Here is a 19,681-nt window from a genome sequence, read left to right on the forward strand (position 1 = left end):
GGCGCCTGGGTGGCTCAGTTGGTTGAGCATCCGACTTCAGCTCAGGTCATGATCTGAAGGTTCTTGGATTCGAGCCCCGCGTCAGGCTCTGTGCTGACAGCTTGGAGCCTGGAGCCTGCTTTGGATTCTGTGTCTTTCTCTCTGCCCCTCCCCCGCTCGTGTTCCGTGTGTGTGTCTCTCTCTCTCTCTCTCTCTCTCTGCCTCTCTCTCTCAAAAACAAATAAACATTTAAAAAAGAGAGAGAGAAAGAAAACTGAGCAAGGATATGAACAGGCAACTCACAGGAAAATCGACACAAAACGCAATGGAGCCTAAGACATGCCAGGACTCACACAATATCAAACAAATGCAAATTTAAGGCAGCCAGTTATCACTTTCACCTATTAGGTTGGCAAAAATTATAAACGTGGATGACGCCAAGTGTGGCAGAGATATGAGGGACTAGAAATCTGGTACCCTGTTTAGGCAAGTGGTGATGGAGGTAGCTATGCTGGGGTACAGTCTGACAGTGCTTAGTTGAATTAAGTGTCCACAAACCTTGTGATCCAGCAATCCCACCCCTGCAGATACACCCCAAAGACATCCTCACCCGAGTCCAGAAGGGACCATGGCTGAGGATGTTCACTGCGGCATTATTTATGCGGGAAATCTGGAGATGGCTGCCCAGGAGGGCAGGCAGATAAACTGAGGTGGGTACACACCACAAAATACAAAGCTACAGACTAGATGTTAAGTAGCAACCTGGATGGACCAAAAGGCATACTCCTGTGCAAGTCAAGTGAACACCAGAATATAATATATAGCACATATCATTTACATAAATTAAGCCTGTGTGTATCCAGACAAAATACACATTTTGCAAGAACATATGCAAGCAACACATTCACAGTAAGTACATCTGAATGGTTGCCTAAGGGGAGGGTAATGGGGCTGGAAAGTGAGATAAAAAGGAAAATGAAATGAAAGAGAAAGAAAAAAAAAAAAAAGAAACATGAACACAAATACAGTTTCAGTGATTTGAGGGAGAGGCAGAAGCCTGGGGAAGGAGGGGGAGAGGCAAGCAGGGGTTGCGAGCAGGGCACAAGACAAGGAGGGGAGCACCGTAGGGACAGAGATGCTGAGGCCCTGGGTCAGCTCACTTCCCCCGGCTGGCCAGGACCTGGGGACACATGGCCGATGGCCAAGCAGGTGCAAGTCTAGCTGAGCCAGAAATTGTTCCAAGTCATTGACTCCGAGTATAGGGCTTCTACAATACAGCACACTGCCCAGCCCTTCCTTCCTTCCTTCCTTCCTTCCTTCCTTCCTTCCTTCCTTCCTTCCTTCCTTCCTTCCTTCCTTCCTTCATGCATTTGTACCGAGCTCCAGTGTGGACTAGACACAGATACCACAGAGAACAAAACAGACAGGCTGCTCTCTGCCCTCGTGGAGCTTATGATCTAGCGGGGGAGGTCAGACACGGCAATCTCATCCAGAACTGGGAAGGAGGGAGAATATGGGCCAAGGAGAAGACACTTCTTGTCTGGTAGACAGATGACCAAACCAGAGAGAGGCCTGTGTGAGGCCACCCACAGTCCACAGCATGGAGAGCTTTATGGCCCCTAGATTAAAGCCTGCAGGGGATTTTGGGGGGCAGCGGTTCATCCAGAGCCTCTCCCATTCTTTTTTTTTTTTAAGTTTATGTACCTATTTTGAGAGAAGGAGGGGGAGGGACAGAGAGAGAGAGAGAGAGAGAGAGAACAGAAGAGAATCCCAAGCAGGCTCCATGCTATCAGCACAGAGCCCGATGCGGGGCTCAATCCCACGAACCGTGAGACCATGACCTGGGCTGAGATCGAGAGTCGGACGCCTAAGTGACTGAGCCACCCAGGTGCCCCGAGTCTCCCATTCTTGTCTCGTGTCCCAGGTGTCCCACCACGACCACCTCTTCTAGCCCTGCTCCCATATCAGGGAGGAAAGTTTCTGTCAAAGTCCATCGCACTAAAGGGCTGATATTTCCACATTCCCCCCTACATGCAGGGGCAGGTGATAAGAGAGAACATGTTTTTCAAAAGCAAGGCTCATTCTCCACCCAAGCAAAACTTTCCCTAGTGGAGGCATCTGGGGCATCCTCAGAGGGGATATTTAAGTGCAAAAGGGCTTTCTTGGAACCTCTCAAGTCACATCGCCCTGGAAGCCACCTCTAGGCAGCAAAGAGGCTGAGTCTCACCCCATCTCACACACCCACGCCGGACCTCCTGATGCCCACAGCCCCCCTCCCCGGAGCCCAAGGCCACCGTCAAACTCTGCTCTCATTGTGGACGAAGGCTCTGCACAAATATTTACATAGCTCCTCTCCGGGGGCTACAGCAGACACAACACGGAGGAGCCGCCCTCCCAACACTCTCCAGACCCCAGAGCGGGCCAGAAGTGGCTGACACCCTCAGTCTTGGCAGGCTACCTCACCCCTGGGTGGTGCTGGGACAGGAAGCTCCCAAGCAGGCCAGGGTACCCTACTCTAGCTCAGGAATGACCCTTCCCTAGCGGCCTTGCAGAAGAAATGCTGGCTGGGGGCAGCAGGGCCCCCCAGGTCCCTGGGCCCTGCTCCTGGCTACCGTGCAGGGGCACGTGCACGTGCTCTCACATGCCACGTATCCGAGCCACCCAGGCCCTGACTGGAGGCCCAAGGTGGAGGGAGCCCCCATGAGGCTTCCGCCCTTGAGACAGGTGCTGCCTGCGTCTAAATTCATTCCTCCAGGAATCGCTCTGGTGTGCTCCCATCTCAGGGACACAGGACACACCTGGACCCCCACCTCTGTCTCACCTGCCTGCCTGGCCTCAGTATACCCAGGGGCTCCTTCACCAGCAGCCCGATTGATGAGGGTCTGGGCGCCTGAGGATCGCGACCTGGGCAGGGGCACAGGAGGTGGGCGTCTGAGCTTGGGCAGAGGTCGGCCACGATGGAAAAGGGAGGAGTCTCAGAGTGTCACAGTGAGGAGTCTGATCAGGGGACAAGGAGGAAATGGGGAAGTGGCCCGGTATATATGGAGGGTTGCTGGGGCCCGAAGTGTCTGCCCAAGCACCTGAGACGCTGTAGTCTGAGTCTGGGAACCACCCAGCAGCGGGTGTGAGGCCACCACTGGGGCTCTGGCTCCCCGTGGGCACTAGGGACACCGGGGAGCAGGCTGGCCCCATGGTCCCCACCCCTCCCCCAGCCCACAGCTCAGCTGTTGCAGTGGGGGCCCTCTGACCCTGTCGCCATGGCAACCAGCCTGCAGCTGGAGTGGAGAAGCCGACTGACTCTTCTCTAGAGACACCCCCGTCCCCCACCCACGCACAGGCCCCCGGGGACACAGGGACGTGGAGACCAGGCCAGAACAGGCAGAGGTATGGGGAGCCAGAGAGAGAGACTTCCAGATAGAGCCCAGAGGGGCAGAGGAAGAGAGGCGAGGAGGAAGGCTCAGGGGTGCTGGAGGGAGGGAAGAAGGGAGACAGGTGTAAGGAGGAGGAGATAAAGACCAAGGGGACAGGAGTCGGCAGGGAGGCCACCTTGGGAGAGAAGAGGAGCAGAGTCCCTGAGCAGAGGCTGAACTCGGTGGGAGGCGGGGCGCAGACAGATGAAAACAGAGAGCAGAGAACAAAAGGGACAGAGAGCAGGGGGCCTCCCTGAGGCCTGGCAGAGGACAGAGCAAGTGAGGAAGAGCCGCCAAAGGACCCACAACCCACCCCTCCAACCGTGGAGGGACACAGGTGTGCACCAGCAGCACCTGCCGCCAAGACGTGGCCCCAGGGCCCCCCAGGCTGCTACTGCCTGCCGGCCCCAAGCTGCTGGCTCTACTCCCAGGTCCGTCTTAATCCTGGGCTTCGTGTTAAGGGGCACGGACACAGGGCCGGCGAGCCCTGGCACCTCGTGTCTCTCCCTCCAGCCCGCACCCACCCCCCGCCCCAAGTCTGGCCTCCCCACCTCCCAGCAGTCCCAGCACCTAAATAATGGGGCTGTCTGGCTCCAGGCCCTGACACTGCACAGAGCTAGGCTTGAGGCACCGACACAGCACAGCTGTCCGCAGTGGCGCCTGCCAGCAAAAGGCCCCGCCTCCTTCCCAGCCACCCACCTCCCTGGAGCTGAAGCCCGGGGACCCACTCTCCGGTGGCTGGCCCAGGCAGAGACCCAGAAAAGGGCCTGGACAGAAGCGAGCGGCGGCACTGCCCTTCCTCACCTCTGCCTCCCTATTCATACACATACACGGCATACACAGCACGGGGCAGGCCACAGGCATTTGCCCGAGGGACTAAGCATTTCAAGGCAGAGAGAAGGGAGGCAGAGGAGATCTGTCTGCATCCTGGGCCTCAAGTGCCAGGACAAATGGGGAACCATAGGACCCGAGGGTCAAGGCCAGCCTGTTGGCCAACAGGAGAAACTAGGTGAGAGCAGACAAGAGGGCAGGCAGAGAGGACTGGCACACGATTTTCTGGATGGCATCCCCATTTGGAGAGTAGCCGGAGGGAGGAAAGAACGTGCACTTGGGCAGTGGGCCCGGGTTCTAGTCCCACTTCATCCGCTGGTTAACTAGTAACTGGACCTCTGCTTCTCAGCTTCTCCATCTGTAACTCAAGTGGGCTGGATGAAGTGATCCTCAAGGTCACCAAGATTTCCCGATAGCACCTCAGAAGAAGGGGTCCCATGGCCATCTTCTCCCAAAGGAGCCATCTTGGGACGAGAGGGAGGGCCAGTTCCCCGAGCACCACGGGGAAGATAGAAGCACCCAGGCCCCCGCTGCCAAGGGGCTGCGTGAGCACCTTACCCTGGAAGCAGAAACAGGCTCAAGGCAGGAACCAAGTTCTCAAGCTACCTAATTTCTGGTGTTAGACCTGATCCCAGGACTTTCGTATCAACATCCCTTTCATCACACCAATGGTTTGCAAACTTTCAGAATCAAATTGTACACAAAGTCACGTGCAGGATACAGATATGCCTGTACCTATGTGGGGCCATTTTTAATAGGTGACAGCAAAGCAGGACGGGTCGGGCTCGGATCAGACAGGCAGAGCTCCGTTCCCAGCTCTGCCACTTTCTAGCTGTGCGACTTTGGTGCAATTTCTTAATTTCCCTGAACTTCAGTTTCCTCATCCATAAAATGGAGATACAAATAGTGTCTACCTCCCAGGGCTGTTGTGAAGATTCCATGAGATAAGCTAAGTGAAGCATTTAGCCCAGCGTCCAGCACATAGAAGCCACCCACCAATGCGTGCTAGCACTAGATGGCCCGGCAGATAGAAAAACAGATCTGCTCTGATTCAGGTTCTGGGGAGACTTCAGCGAAAAAACAGAAGGCTTCAGAGTTTGCATCTACTCTCCTGGCCCCTGCCTCCCAGCCAGAACCCCATTTTCTATAAGCAAACTCCCTTCCACAGGACCCCAGTGAGAGCGCCCCTTCTAACGCGGTCCAGTGATCTCACAGGCTGTGCACGCCTGCAAAAGTGGGGCCATCGAGAGATGCAAGGCAGCTTCGCTAGACTCTGAGCATGCAGGGGATATTCCAGGGACAGCGCCAGGTGCACACAGGACCGCTGGCTCACTCTGCCTACCCACAGGGGAAAGCGGAGAGTGCTATCTACAGCAGGTAAGCTCCCATCTGGCAGTAACCTCATCTGTCTTGTTCACTGAGCTATCTACAGGACCCTAGCACTGCACCTGGCTCACAGGGGTTCAGTAAATGCTCATCAGATACACACTAGTGAGTAGCAGAGTTTGGGCATCCATGGCCAGTCCAGTGGCACCTTCTGGAGCCACCTCCCCAGCCGTCCAATACCTGCAGGCCTGCCAAAGCCCGGTTTCACTGCCCTCCTTGAGCAGAGCCCAGCCCACCAGGGCAGGCACAGTGCGAGAGCAGCCCCGCCCAGGGTTCTGTTTATCCACTGTCCGGAAGCCCAGAGCAGCTGGGCTGGGAGGCGGTGGCTGAGCAGAGACACCTGGCGAAGGAAAGGGTGATGGGTGATGGGCGGGCACTCAAACCATGAGACAAAGGGAAGGGAGGTTGTGGGGAGAGGCACGCACCTCCTGCCAGGTGCAGCCTAAGTACAGGAGAGAGAGGAGCAGGAGAAGGACAGCAGAGAGCCAGAGTCCTGCAGCCCCCCTGCCTCACCCTCAGTGACATCTCCCCAGACCAACCACCTGGCAGGGGCTGCCCTAGGGGAGCTAGAGGCCTGGGCCGGAAGTCAGTGCCCAGCCACCAACCTGACCTTCTGTCAACTCCTTCCACTCACCTGCCATCCCGGCCCCGTCAAACTCCAGCCCATCTACCTCAACCTGCCCACGTTAGTCCAGGGAAAGAAGAAACCAAAGGCGCCATACCCACAGCCAAACAGCCCCTTGGTCACCCCGAAAACCATCCCGCCGGAATGAATGAGGTGAAGAGACCCACTCCGTCCGGCAGCCCCAATGCCCAGCCGGCGCCTGCCACCTGACCCACAGCAGTGGCCCCAGTTGGGGGTCACACACCGCAGGGCACTCGCCGGGTCTCCCGCCACGCTCCGACCTCGCCCGATCCAGCCGTCCCTACCCCCACCCCAGTCCCTCGCGGCCCCGCCCCCTAGTCGCGACCACGCCCCCTCGCCGCGGCCCCGCCCCGGCCCGCGCCTACCATCCTTCCGGTAGAAGGCGATCTCCACTTTGCGCTCCTCCGCGCCCAGCAGGGCCTGCGCGATCTGCGCGGCCGCGCGGCGCTGCGTGCGCGGCCCGTGCAGGAAGTCGCAGGTGCAGGGCCGCTGCATCACCTCGGCCCGCGAGTAGCCACACAGCTCGCAGAAGCCGTCGTTGCAGTAGATGACGGCGCAGTTCTCCACCCGAGCGTTGGCGATGATGAACTTGCGGCCTGGGGGGGCGGGGATGAGCAGGCACGTGAGCAGGGACCCCTGCCTCGGGGGCCCCCAGCCCTTCCGCCCATTCTCCTGTCACACACAGCCACCCGCCGGGGGACTCCCCGCTCCAGGCAGCACAGCGGCGACTGGGGTCCCTAGCAGGGGGCGAATGCAGCTGTGTGGCCCGACACAGGTGCCTCCGCCGGCCCTGCCCGGCGACGCGCCCCCTCCCCCGCCCGGCCCGCGGGCTGGCTGCATGGCTTCCCCCGGGCAGGCTGCCAGCGGCCCCCCGCCCCCTCCGCGCCCGGGGCCGAGGCCAGCCTGGGCGGGTGTCAGCAACGCGTGTCAGCAGCCGCGGCGGAGGGATAAACACTGGGCCTGGAGAGGGAGCCTGGGAAGGGCCAGAGATGGCGGCTAGCCTTCCCTTTGCATCAGGTCATCCGGCTTCTCTTCCTGACCTCTGCTCTCTAGACTGGGGGCGGGGGGAGGGGGGGGCCGCACACTGGGCACTCCTTACCCCGGGGATCCTTAGGATATCACTCCCCCAAGTACCTGGGGACCCTACCAGGTCAGTACTTCCCGGGACTTACGCGCCCCTTAAGGGCAGTCAGGGGCTGGACAGTGGGCACTCTAAAGGGGACGAGGGAAGTACCACGTGAACACCTACGATGCCCTCTCTCATTTAATACTCTGACAACCCCGTAAGATAGGCATCATTAGCTTTGTTTTATAGATGAAGAAACTGAGGCTCAAAAGAAGTTCAGAGCCATGCCCACATCTTGCAGCTTGTAAAAGAGCTAGCTTTTGAACTTAGGTCTGACAGAAGAAGGAATAAAAGGAGGATCACAGGCAGAAGCCCAAGGTCATAGGGAGCAAGGAAAGGGACCTGAGGCTTCAATCCCGGAAAATACCGGGAGCCAGGGATGGACCTGAGACAGTGGCCCGCTTGTAAGAAGACAGACCCAGGGAAGGGAGGCCTTCTTCAGTTTGACCCCGTCAAGCTGAGGTGCCCCAATGGACCCATTTCAGCTGGACGTGGGTCACCCGCTCCACACCTGCCCCCAGGGCCCAGCTAGCTGGCAGGTGAGCAGCAGGCAGGCGGCAGACCCAGCTGGTGCCAGGGAAGATACTCGGGGATAAGAGCTTTTTATAAACACAGAAGTTTCCGGCCACTTTGGCCTTTAATGCTGGGGCTTTGGGTAGCAGTTGGAACTCTGCCCCCTCGCCTTCCAGCAGGCACGGCCCTCTCAGTCTGCAGCTCTGGGCAATCCCATGGACAAGGCCCAGGCTGCTGCAGCAAGGGCTCCCCGACACAGGCTGCCTAAAGCCATCCCTTATGCTGTCTCCGGGAAGTTAGTTTTTGAAGTTGGGTCATCTTTAGGTCAGTTCACCAGGCCTCCACAACTCCCAGGCAGCCATCAGGAGTCAGGGTTCCTTGTCACACGAAAAGACCCCTGACTTGGCCTCCACCTCCACCTAAGCCCAAGGCAGTCCAGAGTGCCAGCCACACACACCAGCTTTGGAGAAGAGAAACCAGCTCCCAGGCCCAGAGAGAGAAGAGCGAGTTTCTTCGAAGGCAGGCCCTACCCCCACCCCTTCCGAGCTCCTGGAATACACCACAGAAGGGATCTGAAAGGCTCCTTTGACCACCCCCTCCTTTCCAGATGTGGAAACTGATATTTGGAGAAGGAAGAGTCACTCAAGGTCACGTGGCAGTCAGTGGCAGAGGTGGGGCCAGAAGCTGAGCCCCCAGATCCTAGCCCAGGTTCTTTCCATACAGACACAGCCTCCGGGAGCTTTTGAAAAGGAAAGACCCCACCTTGTGGCCCTCCACCGTGTCAGTCTCCTCCCCCTCAGGATCATCTTGTTCCTCGGCTTCAGACAATGCTGCCCGTCAAACTGATCCCTCCCTCCCCCCCACCACAGTTACAAGCACACGTTGTCCTGTGCTCACAGGGTCATGGGCAAGGAATGTCACCCGCTCCCTGCTCCCAGGGCCCTTGGCAGTCACACCCACCGTGGCACATGCAGCCTTGGAGAGAGACGCACACATGCTGGGAGGATAAAACACCCACACCAGAACATTCACCTGGCCTGGGACACTTCTGGAAGCCTCCCCTACTGGACCAGGCTTAGGGGTGCTGTAGTCCCCATAAAGGGGCTCAGGGCAGGAAAATCAACAATACGAGGGCACTGCATTGAGCCTGTTAGACCCTTAGAGCCCAGTCTCAGGCCATGACTGACACCCTGTCACCTAGGAGCCCACAGTTTGCAGCTCTGTCCAAAATACCTCCCCACTGCCCAAGCAGGGCCGAACTCATGGGTGACACACACACCCCAGGAGCAGGTTAGGCACTGACTCTAAGTGCTTGGCTCTCAGTCTCTCAAAAACACAGTCAAGACAGCTGAGACACAGTACTTAGTGTCTCACAGTTTGGACCATACATGTTCTGTCCCTGCCCCCACACAGCCCCATCCACATCCAGGCACCGGAGTTAGGGATACCTGCACACTTGAGATGTCACACACACTCCGGATCCTGGAAGCCTGAGCTGAGCCTCCAGCCCTGCGCCCCAATACAGCCCCCTTGGCTCCAAACCCACGGCCCCCAGCACCAAGCCTTGCCCTGGAGACCCCTGGCCAGCGCCTTGAGGCCACCAGCCCCCATTGACTCTCACCAGCCCGAAGGACACGGCCGGGGCACGCCCCTCCATTCACACTCGGGAGCGCTCGGCCCGCCCCCAGAGCCCCCTCCCCGCCGGCCCCCTCCCCCACTCACTCTGGCCCTCAAACTTGCGGATGATGGTGTCCAGGAAGGTGTTCTGCGGCGCGACATGGCCCCTCCGCACCGGCATCCTGAGCCCATGGGCGGGCCGGGCGGGCCCCCACCCACCCCGGCCCGGCCCGGCCCGACACAGGCTTCGGGTGGCCCGGCCCGGCCGTGATCCCCGCACCCCGCGGCCAAGCAGACCACGGGCGGGGCCGGGACTCGGTTGCGGGCGCGGGGTCCCCGCTCGGCTCCCGGCTCCTGACCGCGGGCCGGGCCTGGAGCCGCCTGAGCTCGGGCCGCCCGGCCGCCCGCACACCTGTCTGCCGGCCCCCTCCGAGCCACGGGCCCCGCTCCGCCGCGTCCCCGCGCTGCGCTCCGCCCGCCCGAGCGCCGGGCTCCCGGCTCCCGCCCGCCGCGCCGACAGCCGCTCCGGCGCCCGCGGCTCCGGCTGCGCCTGCGGCTCGGCCCGGCGGCGGAAGGGTTAAAGCGGCGCGCGCCCCTCGGGCTCCGGCCCCCGCCTCCCGGCCCCCTCCCGCCCGCCGCGCGCCCGCAGCACCGCCCTCTTCCCCCCCCCACACCCCGCGCGCCCGCCCTTCCCATTGGCTGAGCAGCGTCAAGGGCTCCCCCACCCCAGCCCCTCGCTCAGCCCAGGAGCCCCGGGACTCGCGCGCCCCAAAGAGGGGGAAGGGGCCCCTAGGTAGGGGAACAGTGAGGGTAGGTGTGATGACCGGCCTTTAGACGGCCAGGGAGGGGCCTGGGGATTCCACCCCCGACCCCCGGACTGGAAGGACTGAGAAACCTGACTTGGAGAGGTCTGGTCCCTTATGCCCTTGTCGCCCACCACTCCAAGCACAGGCTGGATACACACAACAAGCGCCCAAAGCCCGCTGTAGGTGACACGGCCGAGGCCTGGGCCCTGGGAGGATGAACCCAGGGTCAGGGGAGGCACGGGAAACGTGAAGGGCAAGATGATCTGCAGGCCCCGGGTGGGACGCGATTTGGAATAAGGGTGGGTGAGATTTAGGAGGGGCACGCACCCAGAGCAGGGGCGACCCCCCCCCCAACACACACACACACACACACAAACACACACGCGCGCGCGCGCGCGCACACACACACACACACACACACACACACACACACACACGGCCCTCTCTGGGGTTATTCGGGGCTCTCCTGAACAGAGAGGTAGAAAGGTACATTTTGACACGGCCTCCTAGCTGCGGGATCAAAGATAGGCCCCTGAGCGCGAGTTTCCAGCCTGGGGATCCCCTTGTGCGAGTGGCCCTCCCTCCCTCTGCAGCGCGGGCCAGCCTTGCAGGCCCAATCCGCGGAGGGCTCGGGGCCCTGCGGCGCTGCGGCGGCCCAGCCCCTCGGAAAACCCTGGCCTAGCCGCAGGCCCCTCCCCCCCGGGCCAGCTGGCTCGCTCCAGCTGCAGCTCCCTTATTTAGGCAAGGAGGCCCGAGGATGCTCAAGGGCAGGCAGGGTGTCTGCCCGCCGCCTGCCCACCGCCTGCCTGGGTCTCAGTGAGGGTCTCTGGGGCACGGTGTCCCCGGTCTTCGCAGCCAGGCGGGGCCCTGCGAAGGCCAGGGCAGGGAGGCCGAGTGTTGACAGCTGAGCTGGCCGGTGGGGAGGAGTCGCCAGCTGAGCAGCCAGCATCGGGTCCCCTCCCCTGCAGCCCAGATCTGAGGCTCCGCTAGATGGATGGGGCCATGTGGGGGCCCCTGAGGGCTTGCAGCTGCCTCTGTCCTTGGAGCAAGGGGGTGGGTCTTGCCACCGGGGAGAACCATCATGGGATGTAGGGGGAGGGGAGGAACAAAGGGCAAAGAAGGAAGCGGAGTCTGGAAGGAGAAAGGCCCAGAGGAAGAGGTCTTGGTGAGACCACCCTACCCAGACTCGCACCTTCCACCCAGGAGCAAAAAAGATGCACACACCGGGGCCAGATGGGGCCACTGGCCAGCAGATGACACCTCTTTTTTATTTGCTGGTGGGTGGGCAGTGACTCAGGGAGGCAGCCAGTGGGAGAGAAGGAGGTGGCTCCACCAGCTGATGCTAAAAAAGACCAGAGGCTCTTGCCTGTACAGTCATTCCTTCGGCCCTCTCCACCTCCGGCAGCTTCCTCGCTCGCACTCCAAGACGCCTGGGGCCTTCCTTAGCACAACTCCCCTTCTTTTGTGACCTGGTGTCAGGCACAACAGCCCATCTGGGTACTACTGCCCAGCCCCTCCTCCACACCACCACCACCACTACCTACCCCCTTCCTCCCCGACACTGGGTTGCCTGCCCTAAGTCCAGGCTGATTCAAGTTGGAGCTGGGTGGCTTCCCCTCCAGACTGGGGGGTTGAGAGAGTCAGGAAGGGTTCACAGTGTGGACAGGCACCAGGAGAGAGGATATGGAGGAGGACATCTGCGGCGTTCCCTTCTCTCCAGAACCAAGGCCAAAGGGAAGGGAACTGGTCACTTGGCCTGGCCAGCTGTTCCCGCTGCGGTACCCGTGTTCCCGGGACAGGCCTGTGCTCTCATCCCATGGGAGGATGAAGAAATCAGAGGGACCCTTGATCCTCCCAAAAGAGAAAAGACCAGGCACAGAGTAGCCTTCCTCCTGGGCACAGATACAGGTGTGAAGAGAGCTAGCTGTTCCCTCAGGCTAAGGAGAGGCAAATCTCTCTCTCTCTCTCTCTCTCTCTCTCTCTCTCTCTCTCTCTCTCTCTTTCTGAAGTCAAGCAGAATGCAGGTTTCTGACTTTCTGGAGGTTGAGAGGAGAGTCTGAAGGCAGTCCCACTAAGCCACCCCCACAGCCAAGGATGGGGATGAGGAAGGGGAGCTGTGAAATGGGGGTGAGGTGTCTCCAAAGACATCCTTCTTGGGGCCACAGGTACCAAGGCATGTAGACGTATAGGGCAACAGAGAAGCTGATGAAGATGCCTGCCCCACCTTCCCACCCCCATTACCCCCAGATTAAGGAGCAAGAGGAAAGTGCCCAACCTTAAAACCCAGAGTAACCAGAATCTACCCATCCTACTTTGGGCTCACAGAGCCATTTGCAAAGAGGTTCCAGGGAAGACCTCTCCCCGAAATCTGCCTGTGACTGAGGGAAGGGAGAGGCTGTATTGACAGTGGGACACATAGGCTCCTCCCAGCTCCCAGAAAGAGACAATTTAGGGAGAAAAGTCTATGGAGAAAACATCCTGCCCATCCCACTTTGAGCTCCTGCTCAGTTTGAGGGAGTCAAGCCAGGGCATCCTGGAACGAGGCAAGAAATTGAAGTCTGTGCTTACTGGTGGACCCCCAAGGAGCAGGCCAGGCAAGACAGAGACAAAATAGGACCCAAGAGAGCAAGTGACAATCACAGGGGACTGGAAAGCAGTTCCAGTCAGATGGGCGCAGGCAAGACAGCTTATGGAGGAATGATTCCTCAGAACGCCCCCCCGGGGGGGGGGGTGGAGGGAAGAACACAGTGAGGTCCCTCGCTGTGCAACGGGAAGTTCAGGCTGCATTGTGTGGTCTTATTTTTCTGTACAACTGAGTCCTGAGAAACGGGATGTTTTCAAATATGAACTGGGGTTGGAGGGGAATAAGGTCAAAAAAGCCCCTCCAGAACTGGGGCTCAGGGCTTGCTGAAAGCAAGGAAGGAAGGAGGGAAGGGAGAGCCAACGGAGGGGAGGGAGGGCAACCCACCTCAGCCCCATAGCAAAGGAGCAAAGGAGCCAGAGCTCCCTCCAGTCACTGCCATCTACAAATCCCCCTGTCAACCCCACCCCATAATCGAGGTCTCCCACCAACCTGCTACCAGCTGTCGGTGGGACTTTTCCACTGCCATGGGGGTATCAAAAGAAGCAAGGAAGGTGCTGGACACTAGGATTCAGGAAACCTGACTTCTGATTCTGGTTCTACCAGTCACATCCATACATGTCCACTGGGGGCTTCTGACATTCTGGGCCCTAGGTGCCAGACACTGTTGGGGGGGTGGGGTGGGGTGGGGAACAGAAGGGATAAGCCAGGATCCCTCATCCAGGGAGTTACAGTCTACTGAGGCTTGAGAAAGGCAGAGGGCAGAAAGAAACAGTGCAGTCTGTGTTAAGTGCTGTGGGATTACAAGGAGGTGTGTTCACCTTCAACTGGGGGAGTCTGGGAGGGAGGACCATGCAAGGGAAGGAGGTTTCAGAGCAGGTCTTTGAAGATCGAGATGGGGCAGGGCAGGAGCACTGCAGGTGGAAGAGACAACAATGAGCAAAGGCATCGAGACTGGAGAATAAAGATTAGGTCTGGGGACAAAACAGTTTGGCATGGTGTCATTGGAGCATTAGACGAGAGCCGTTAGCACTAGACTGAGGAGTCTGGATGTCATTCTATGTGCACAAGAACAATGATGGCAGCTGAAACGTATGGCCCACAAATATAGAAGTCATATTTGTCTTTGTATAGATCCTAACATATAGTCGGTATCTGATAAAGGTCTGTTGAATTAATGAAATGTGTATAACAGTTTGGAGAAACTGAGGCAAACATGAGGTGTTTCAATTACTGATTGCTGCCTAAGAGCCATCCCAAACTCCAGGACTTAAATCAATGACAGTGTTTATTTTGTCCATGTCTCTGCCATTTGGGCAGGTTCAGCCAGGACCACTTGGTCTGCGCCACTCATATCGGGACTAAAAAGCTCATTTGCTCACATTTGGTGGATGATGCTGGCCGTCAGCTAGGGTTGGGGCCAGAACACCTAAAAGCCTTTCCTTGTGGCTGCCTGGCTTCCTCACACCATGATGGCTGGGTTGAAGGGTAAGTGTCCCAAGAGCGGTTCAGGCAACAGTTGTACCACCTTTAATAATGTAGCCTCAAAAGTCACATAAAAGAACTTCTGCCATAATCGTGGCTCATCAGATTCAAAGAGAGGAAAAAGACCCGCACTTCTCAATGGAGGAGTGTGACTGACATATTATAAGAAAAACATGTGCGATGGTATTATTGGCACCACCATCTTGAAAAAATATAACCCTCCCCAGCAAGGTACGCAGTAGTCCAGGGGAGGGATGTCAAAGACTTGAACCAGGTCAGAGGTGATGGAAAGAGGCCTGTTTGCTGTGTAACTTTAGGAGGATCACTAAATCTCACTTTCCTTACCTGTAAAATGAGAAGACCAAACAATCTGATCTCTGAGATCCTTTCCAGCCCCAACAGTGAGTGATTCCCTTAATTCTACACAACTGCACTCCCCACCCATCAACAATTCCTTTATTTTCCCCCAGCACCCAACTCCAGCTCCACCTCCTGCCTTTGCTTTCTGATCCAAGCTCCCTTGAGTCCAATGATGACCCCACAGATAGCACCCTGGTCCATCCTACGTATTTATTTCAACCCAAAAATAAGTGCAGTGGGGGACCCACAAGGGTAGGTGAGAAGACCCTCAAACCCATCAGTCTCCCACTGCACCCTGCTGTGTGCTCATCACTGTAGGGTCTCTTGAAAACAAATAGACCTATGGTACAGACTCCACCTGCAAGGAGTTCATAATCTAACTGGGGAGGACTAATGAGCATGAATGTCATGAAAACAATCTGGTGTGACACTGTATTACTGATAATAGGTGCAGGGGAGTTCAGAGGAGGGAGGACTCTGACTGGGTTAGGGCACCAGGAGGACTCCCTCGGAAGGCTGGGTCCTCCTGGACGGGCAGGGTTTTCTTGGGTACCCAGAGGGAGGGAGTGAACACTTTCATTAAGCAAAATTCCAATAGGAGTCAGATGTGGAGTCCTCCCACCGATCTACTTACTCCCAAATGACAAAGAGGGGAGGTCAGCTTAAATTTCCTCTGCCTGAGAACCTAATAGCCATCTGTATTTTTTATTTAGGGATGGAGCTCAGCCTCCTCAGACACAAGAAGGGGCTTAAGCAAGGCTCCAGAACTTATCGAATAGTAGAAGCTCCAGAATTATGATATAGGAGGCACTGATAGGGAGAGAGAACCTGATTATAAAGAGGGCACTAAGATACTGGTCTAGAGGCTTAAATTTGCACGTATTCCTTTAAAATAATTATTTGCTAAGCACCTATTATGTACCTGACACTGTTCTAGGATATAATTGTTGTTGTTTTAAAGTTTATTTATTTTGAGAGAGAGAGAGAGAGAGAGAGAGAGAGAGAGCGCAGGAGAGGGGCAGAGAGAGAGAGAGAATCTTAAGCAGGCTTGGCCCTGTCAGTGCAAGCCCAACGCAGGGCTCAAACTCACGAACCATGAGATCATGATCTGAGCCGAAATCAAGAGTTGGACGCTTAACCAACTGAGCCACCCAGGCATCTCATTGTTGTTGTTTTTAAATAATGCCCTCAGAGTTTGCAGAACCATTGCACTGTTTGACATAGATTGGGGGGTTATTTTTGGGTGTTCTGAAGGACTAAAAAATATTAAGGAGCATATCGTGCTTTCATGCCACCCTGCCAGGGAAGCTGGCCTGGCAAGAGATCCCAAGCTCTCTTGGCTGCACAGGTCCAGCGGGGCGGGAGCTCTGTCTCTGTCCAAGGTGCTGAAAGCCTTCCATGCCAGATTCAGCAGGAAACCAGGGAGGGCAGCTCAGGTGAGCAAAAGAGGGGCCCTTCTACCGACACAGTGAATAAGATAGTCACCCCAAACCATGAAAATGCTTCAGTAACTGGCCAGTAGTTCCAGGAGGCAGCATACGGTGAAGCAAGAGCTGGCTTTGCCAATTGGTGCTAAGAAGCACCACTTCCGGTCTCACTTACGTATGTCCAGAAAGTGCCTTCCTCCCTCATCTCCACCCAAGTCATCAAGGAAAACATATGAATCCTCCCCTGAACTTTACATTTGAAATTCCTTGGCTTTCCCTTGGGGTTTGTGTTGCTTTATGAAATATTAGAGCCAGAAGGGAACACTTTCATACTTTAGATGAGAAAACAGATTCAGAGCAGTGCAGCTTTTTTCTCAGGAATGTGCCACAAGTTAGAAACAGAGCTGTACAAGAAGCAGCTCTCCTGGTTCTTAAGTGATTTCCCACCCCCGACACCAGACCAGGTCAGGGATTATACACCACATATAACAAGAGCTGAAAGAAATGAAGAATTCAAGATGTCTTTGTGTGGGTGGGAGGGTGTGCGTTGGGGGGTATGTGTATGAGACAGACAGACAGAGAAGATACAAGACCCAAACAACTCTAGATACAGAGGTGGCTTTGTCAGTTCTTCATAACTATTCCCTGTTCATTCTGCCAATCTCATCAGGCAGAATTCAGAGCCTACCCCAGCTTGGGTGGGAGAATGAGCATGAGAATGCTAACCCCAAACTAACTCCACATCCTGAAGGGTAGCTACCCCATCCCATGAGTCATCAACCAACATGAAGGACTAGAAAAGAGAACTCAGGTCCCACCAGGTCTTCCACTCCATCATCTCCCCAGTCTACTCACAAATAATTACCCCTCACTTTTCATGTGCTCCATGCTGTGAGAAAGCCCTAGAGAGATGCAGAACATACAACCCAGCCCCTGGATCTTGAAAAGTTTGCAATTAGTTGGGAAGAAAACATGCTCACATGTGAATAGATTATATATTACAGGAACTAAATACAATCAATGGCATCCAACAAGAGAACTCACATGGTCCTAGATCCCATGTGGCAAGAAGTGGTACAAACAACGAATGCTTTGACTTCAGAGTAAGGAGATATGGTTTTAAGGCTAGAAAGGGAAGGGAAGGGAAGGGAAGGGAAGGGAAGGGAAGGGAAGGGAAGGCTTTACAAAGCAGGGGTTAGGGAGAATTTGGCTGAGGGCTCAGGACACCTCATAGCTGTCCCTCTGGGTAATTAGCAGTCCAGAGTGGGGCCTTGTTGTAGGAAGACAGAGCTGATGAGGGTGTGAAGGTGATAGCAGAGGCCGATTATGCGCGGGGGCCCCAAATGTCCAGCAAGAGAGGATTCAGTTTTTCTCCCCTGAAAAAGAAAGGGATCAGGTGCTCCCTCTTCTGGATGCTCAGGGCAGAACAATATCTAAATTCGGATCCTCCAGGAACTGAGGTTGGCCAGTTCCTACAGCAGCCTAGGCTGGAATTTAGGAAGCCAGACAACAGAATGGGAACCCCAAGAAAGGACTGGATCATCATCAACAGCAGGAATGTCTAGTTCTATAATCATTGGGAGTCAAGGGACTTATAATCCAGTTGGGAGGGCAGGAAGACAACATAATGTCTAAAGAAAGGAGTATCAGGGTTTGGGATCAGGGTCTCTGTATTTCACAAATCAGGCTACAGGATCCATAAGCTTCTCGTCTCATCCTGGGTTGGAGAGAGGGCCTGGTCCCTCCCTAGAGCACCTTAGAGGCAGGGAGAAGGGGTTCCGCCTAGCCAATCCTCGTGATGGTTGCTACGGAATTTCCATGCTGGGCACACTTGATGTTCAAAGCCACAGTTCCCAAGAGACCCAGCACCACAGCAACCACACCAGGAAACTGGGCCAGGCTGAAGGATTGGAGGAGACAGAGAGGAGGAGGGTGGGGGCAAGGGGGCAGGCCTGTCAGACCAGTCCCTGACAACTGTGGCCTCCTATGTGGAGGCCCTATGGCCTGAATCAGGGGCCCCCATGATCGTCATTCAGGATTCCTCAGCTTGACCCTTAAAAACTCTTCATTTTCACTCTGGATCCCAGGAACAAAGGGCAATTTCAAGTCCCCATGGATGTGAAAACATTCATATTCATCTTGATGTTCTTAGTCCAAATTAGCGTTGAAGGGGCAAGGACCAGAAGAGGAGGCAGGTCAAGGAGGAAGTTCCAGGAAACACTTGCCGAAGGGCACATGCATATGTGTGTTTACACATATACACACATACACATACACATACATATACACATTCACGTACATACACACTCCTGCTTACACACATGCACACACACACACACAAACACACACACACAATCTTCTCAGGTCTGTGGTTAAGAAGAAACTGTCTAAACCTCAGAGAGAATCAAAGCCTGGAGATACCCAGGTTTCCCTCACAAAGATAGTGCCAACTCCCCAGGAGCTCCCAAAAGCTGACCATCACGGGTCACTCCCAGAGTAAGGTCTTAGGAGTCTCAAAGGTCTCTCCACCCCCTGATTTTCCTATTAGTCTGAAAGCCAAGAGACAGAAGAGTATCCAGAACAGGGTCAATGTGCCCTAGGGAGCTCACCTGTGCAACTGAGGCAGCATCTACAAGTGTCTATGAAGGGAGGCCCCAAACTCCTTCCCCCAACTCTCACAGCTGCTAGAATTGCCTCCTCTCTCAGGAGCCCTGGCACCTGATGTTCATGCCTCCAGTTGTGCTAAACGTGGCTCCCTGCACCTTCAGTTCCCCATACTGGGATGACCTGTGCAGAAGGAGGGAGGTTTCCCAAGAGAAGATACCCCTGTTCTCCCAGGGTGGGCTGGTCACAGAGCCGTCATCAGGAACTTCAGGCTTTATGCAAACAAACCACTTCAAGGTTCCAGAAGATTGATGTGGACGTGCACCCCAGATGGGCCCAGAGGTGTGTGCCCCTGGCCCTTGCTCATCCTGGGTATCATAGACCAGGGGTGCCTGAGCCCAGGCGTTTTCTCCAACCTCTTCTCTTCAGCTCTCTGCTGCCCTCATGTGGCTCCCTCAAGAAGGGCTGGGGCGGCACGATGGCTCCACAGTGCCAGCACAGGAGCCCCCTTTAGACAGGCAACATCTCCCACTGCCTGAGCCCTAAGCACCCCAGACCCGGCCCAAAGCCCCTCCGCCAAGCATCCAGCCTCCACCGTATCATCTGGAAGCTGAGCAAACCTCTCTGCTCCCAACCCAGCCAGCATGAGTTACATCAAACGGAGGCTCCTAGCCGAAGAAGGGTGCTCCCCTCCCTCTGCTGGGTTGCCCCCCTTCCCTTCCCTTCCCTTCCCTCCTTTCCCCTCCGTTCCCCACCCAGGCCTTGCCAGCAGGCAGGAAGGAAGCTGCTCATAGTGGGGAGGGTGGGGCACTTCCAGCTCACACTGAACAACTCCGGGTTGGGCTATAAAGAGTCAGGGCCTTCCGCTCCCGTCACCCGCCACCCTCAACAGCCCCCACAGCCCTACGCA

General features: G+C 56.5%; 1 protein-coding gene and 1 long non-coding RNA gene across 6 annotated transcripts in view; one reads left to right on the forward strand and one right to left on the reverse strand.

The window, feature by feature from the left end:
* Positions 1 to 10,048, reverse strand: part of KCNH2 (potassium voltage-gated channel subfamily H member 2) — a 32,334-nt gene extending 22,286 nt beyond the window's left edge. Inside the window, exons 1-2 of one of the 5 annotated variants that reach the window (XM_023250729.2) lie at positions 9,614 to 10,048; positions 6,618 to 6,848 (exon numbers count right to left, since the gene is read on the reverse strand). In XM_023250729.2, the coding sequence (XP_023106497.1) occupies positions 6,618 to 6,848; positions 9,614 to 9,689 (307 nt within the window). In that variant the 5' untranslated portion in view covers positions 9,690 to 10,048. The remainder of the gene's footprint in view (positions 1 to 6,617; positions 6,849 to 9,613) is intronic. The other 4 variants (XM_023250728.2, XM_023250727.2, XR_006594688.1 and 1 more) reach the window with 4 other exon arrangements.
* LOC109497694 lies at positions 3,243 to 6,556 on the forward strand. The gene is made up of 3 exons (XR_002154064.2): positions 3,243 to 3,363; positions 5,389 to 5,597; positions 6,269 to 6,556. It is a non-coding gene; the product is annotated as an uncharacterized LOC109497694 (long non-coding RNA).
* Positions 10,049 to 19,681: the final 9,633 nt, after the last annotated feature.

This window comes from Felis catus, chromosome A2 (genome assembly GCF_018350175.1).
Source record: "Felis catus isolate Fca126 chromosome A2, F.catus_Fca126_mat1.0, whole genome shotgun sequence".
Classification (NCBI taxonomy): domain Eukaryota; kingdom Metazoa; phylum Chordata; class Mammalia; order Carnivora; family Felidae; genus Felis; species Felis catus.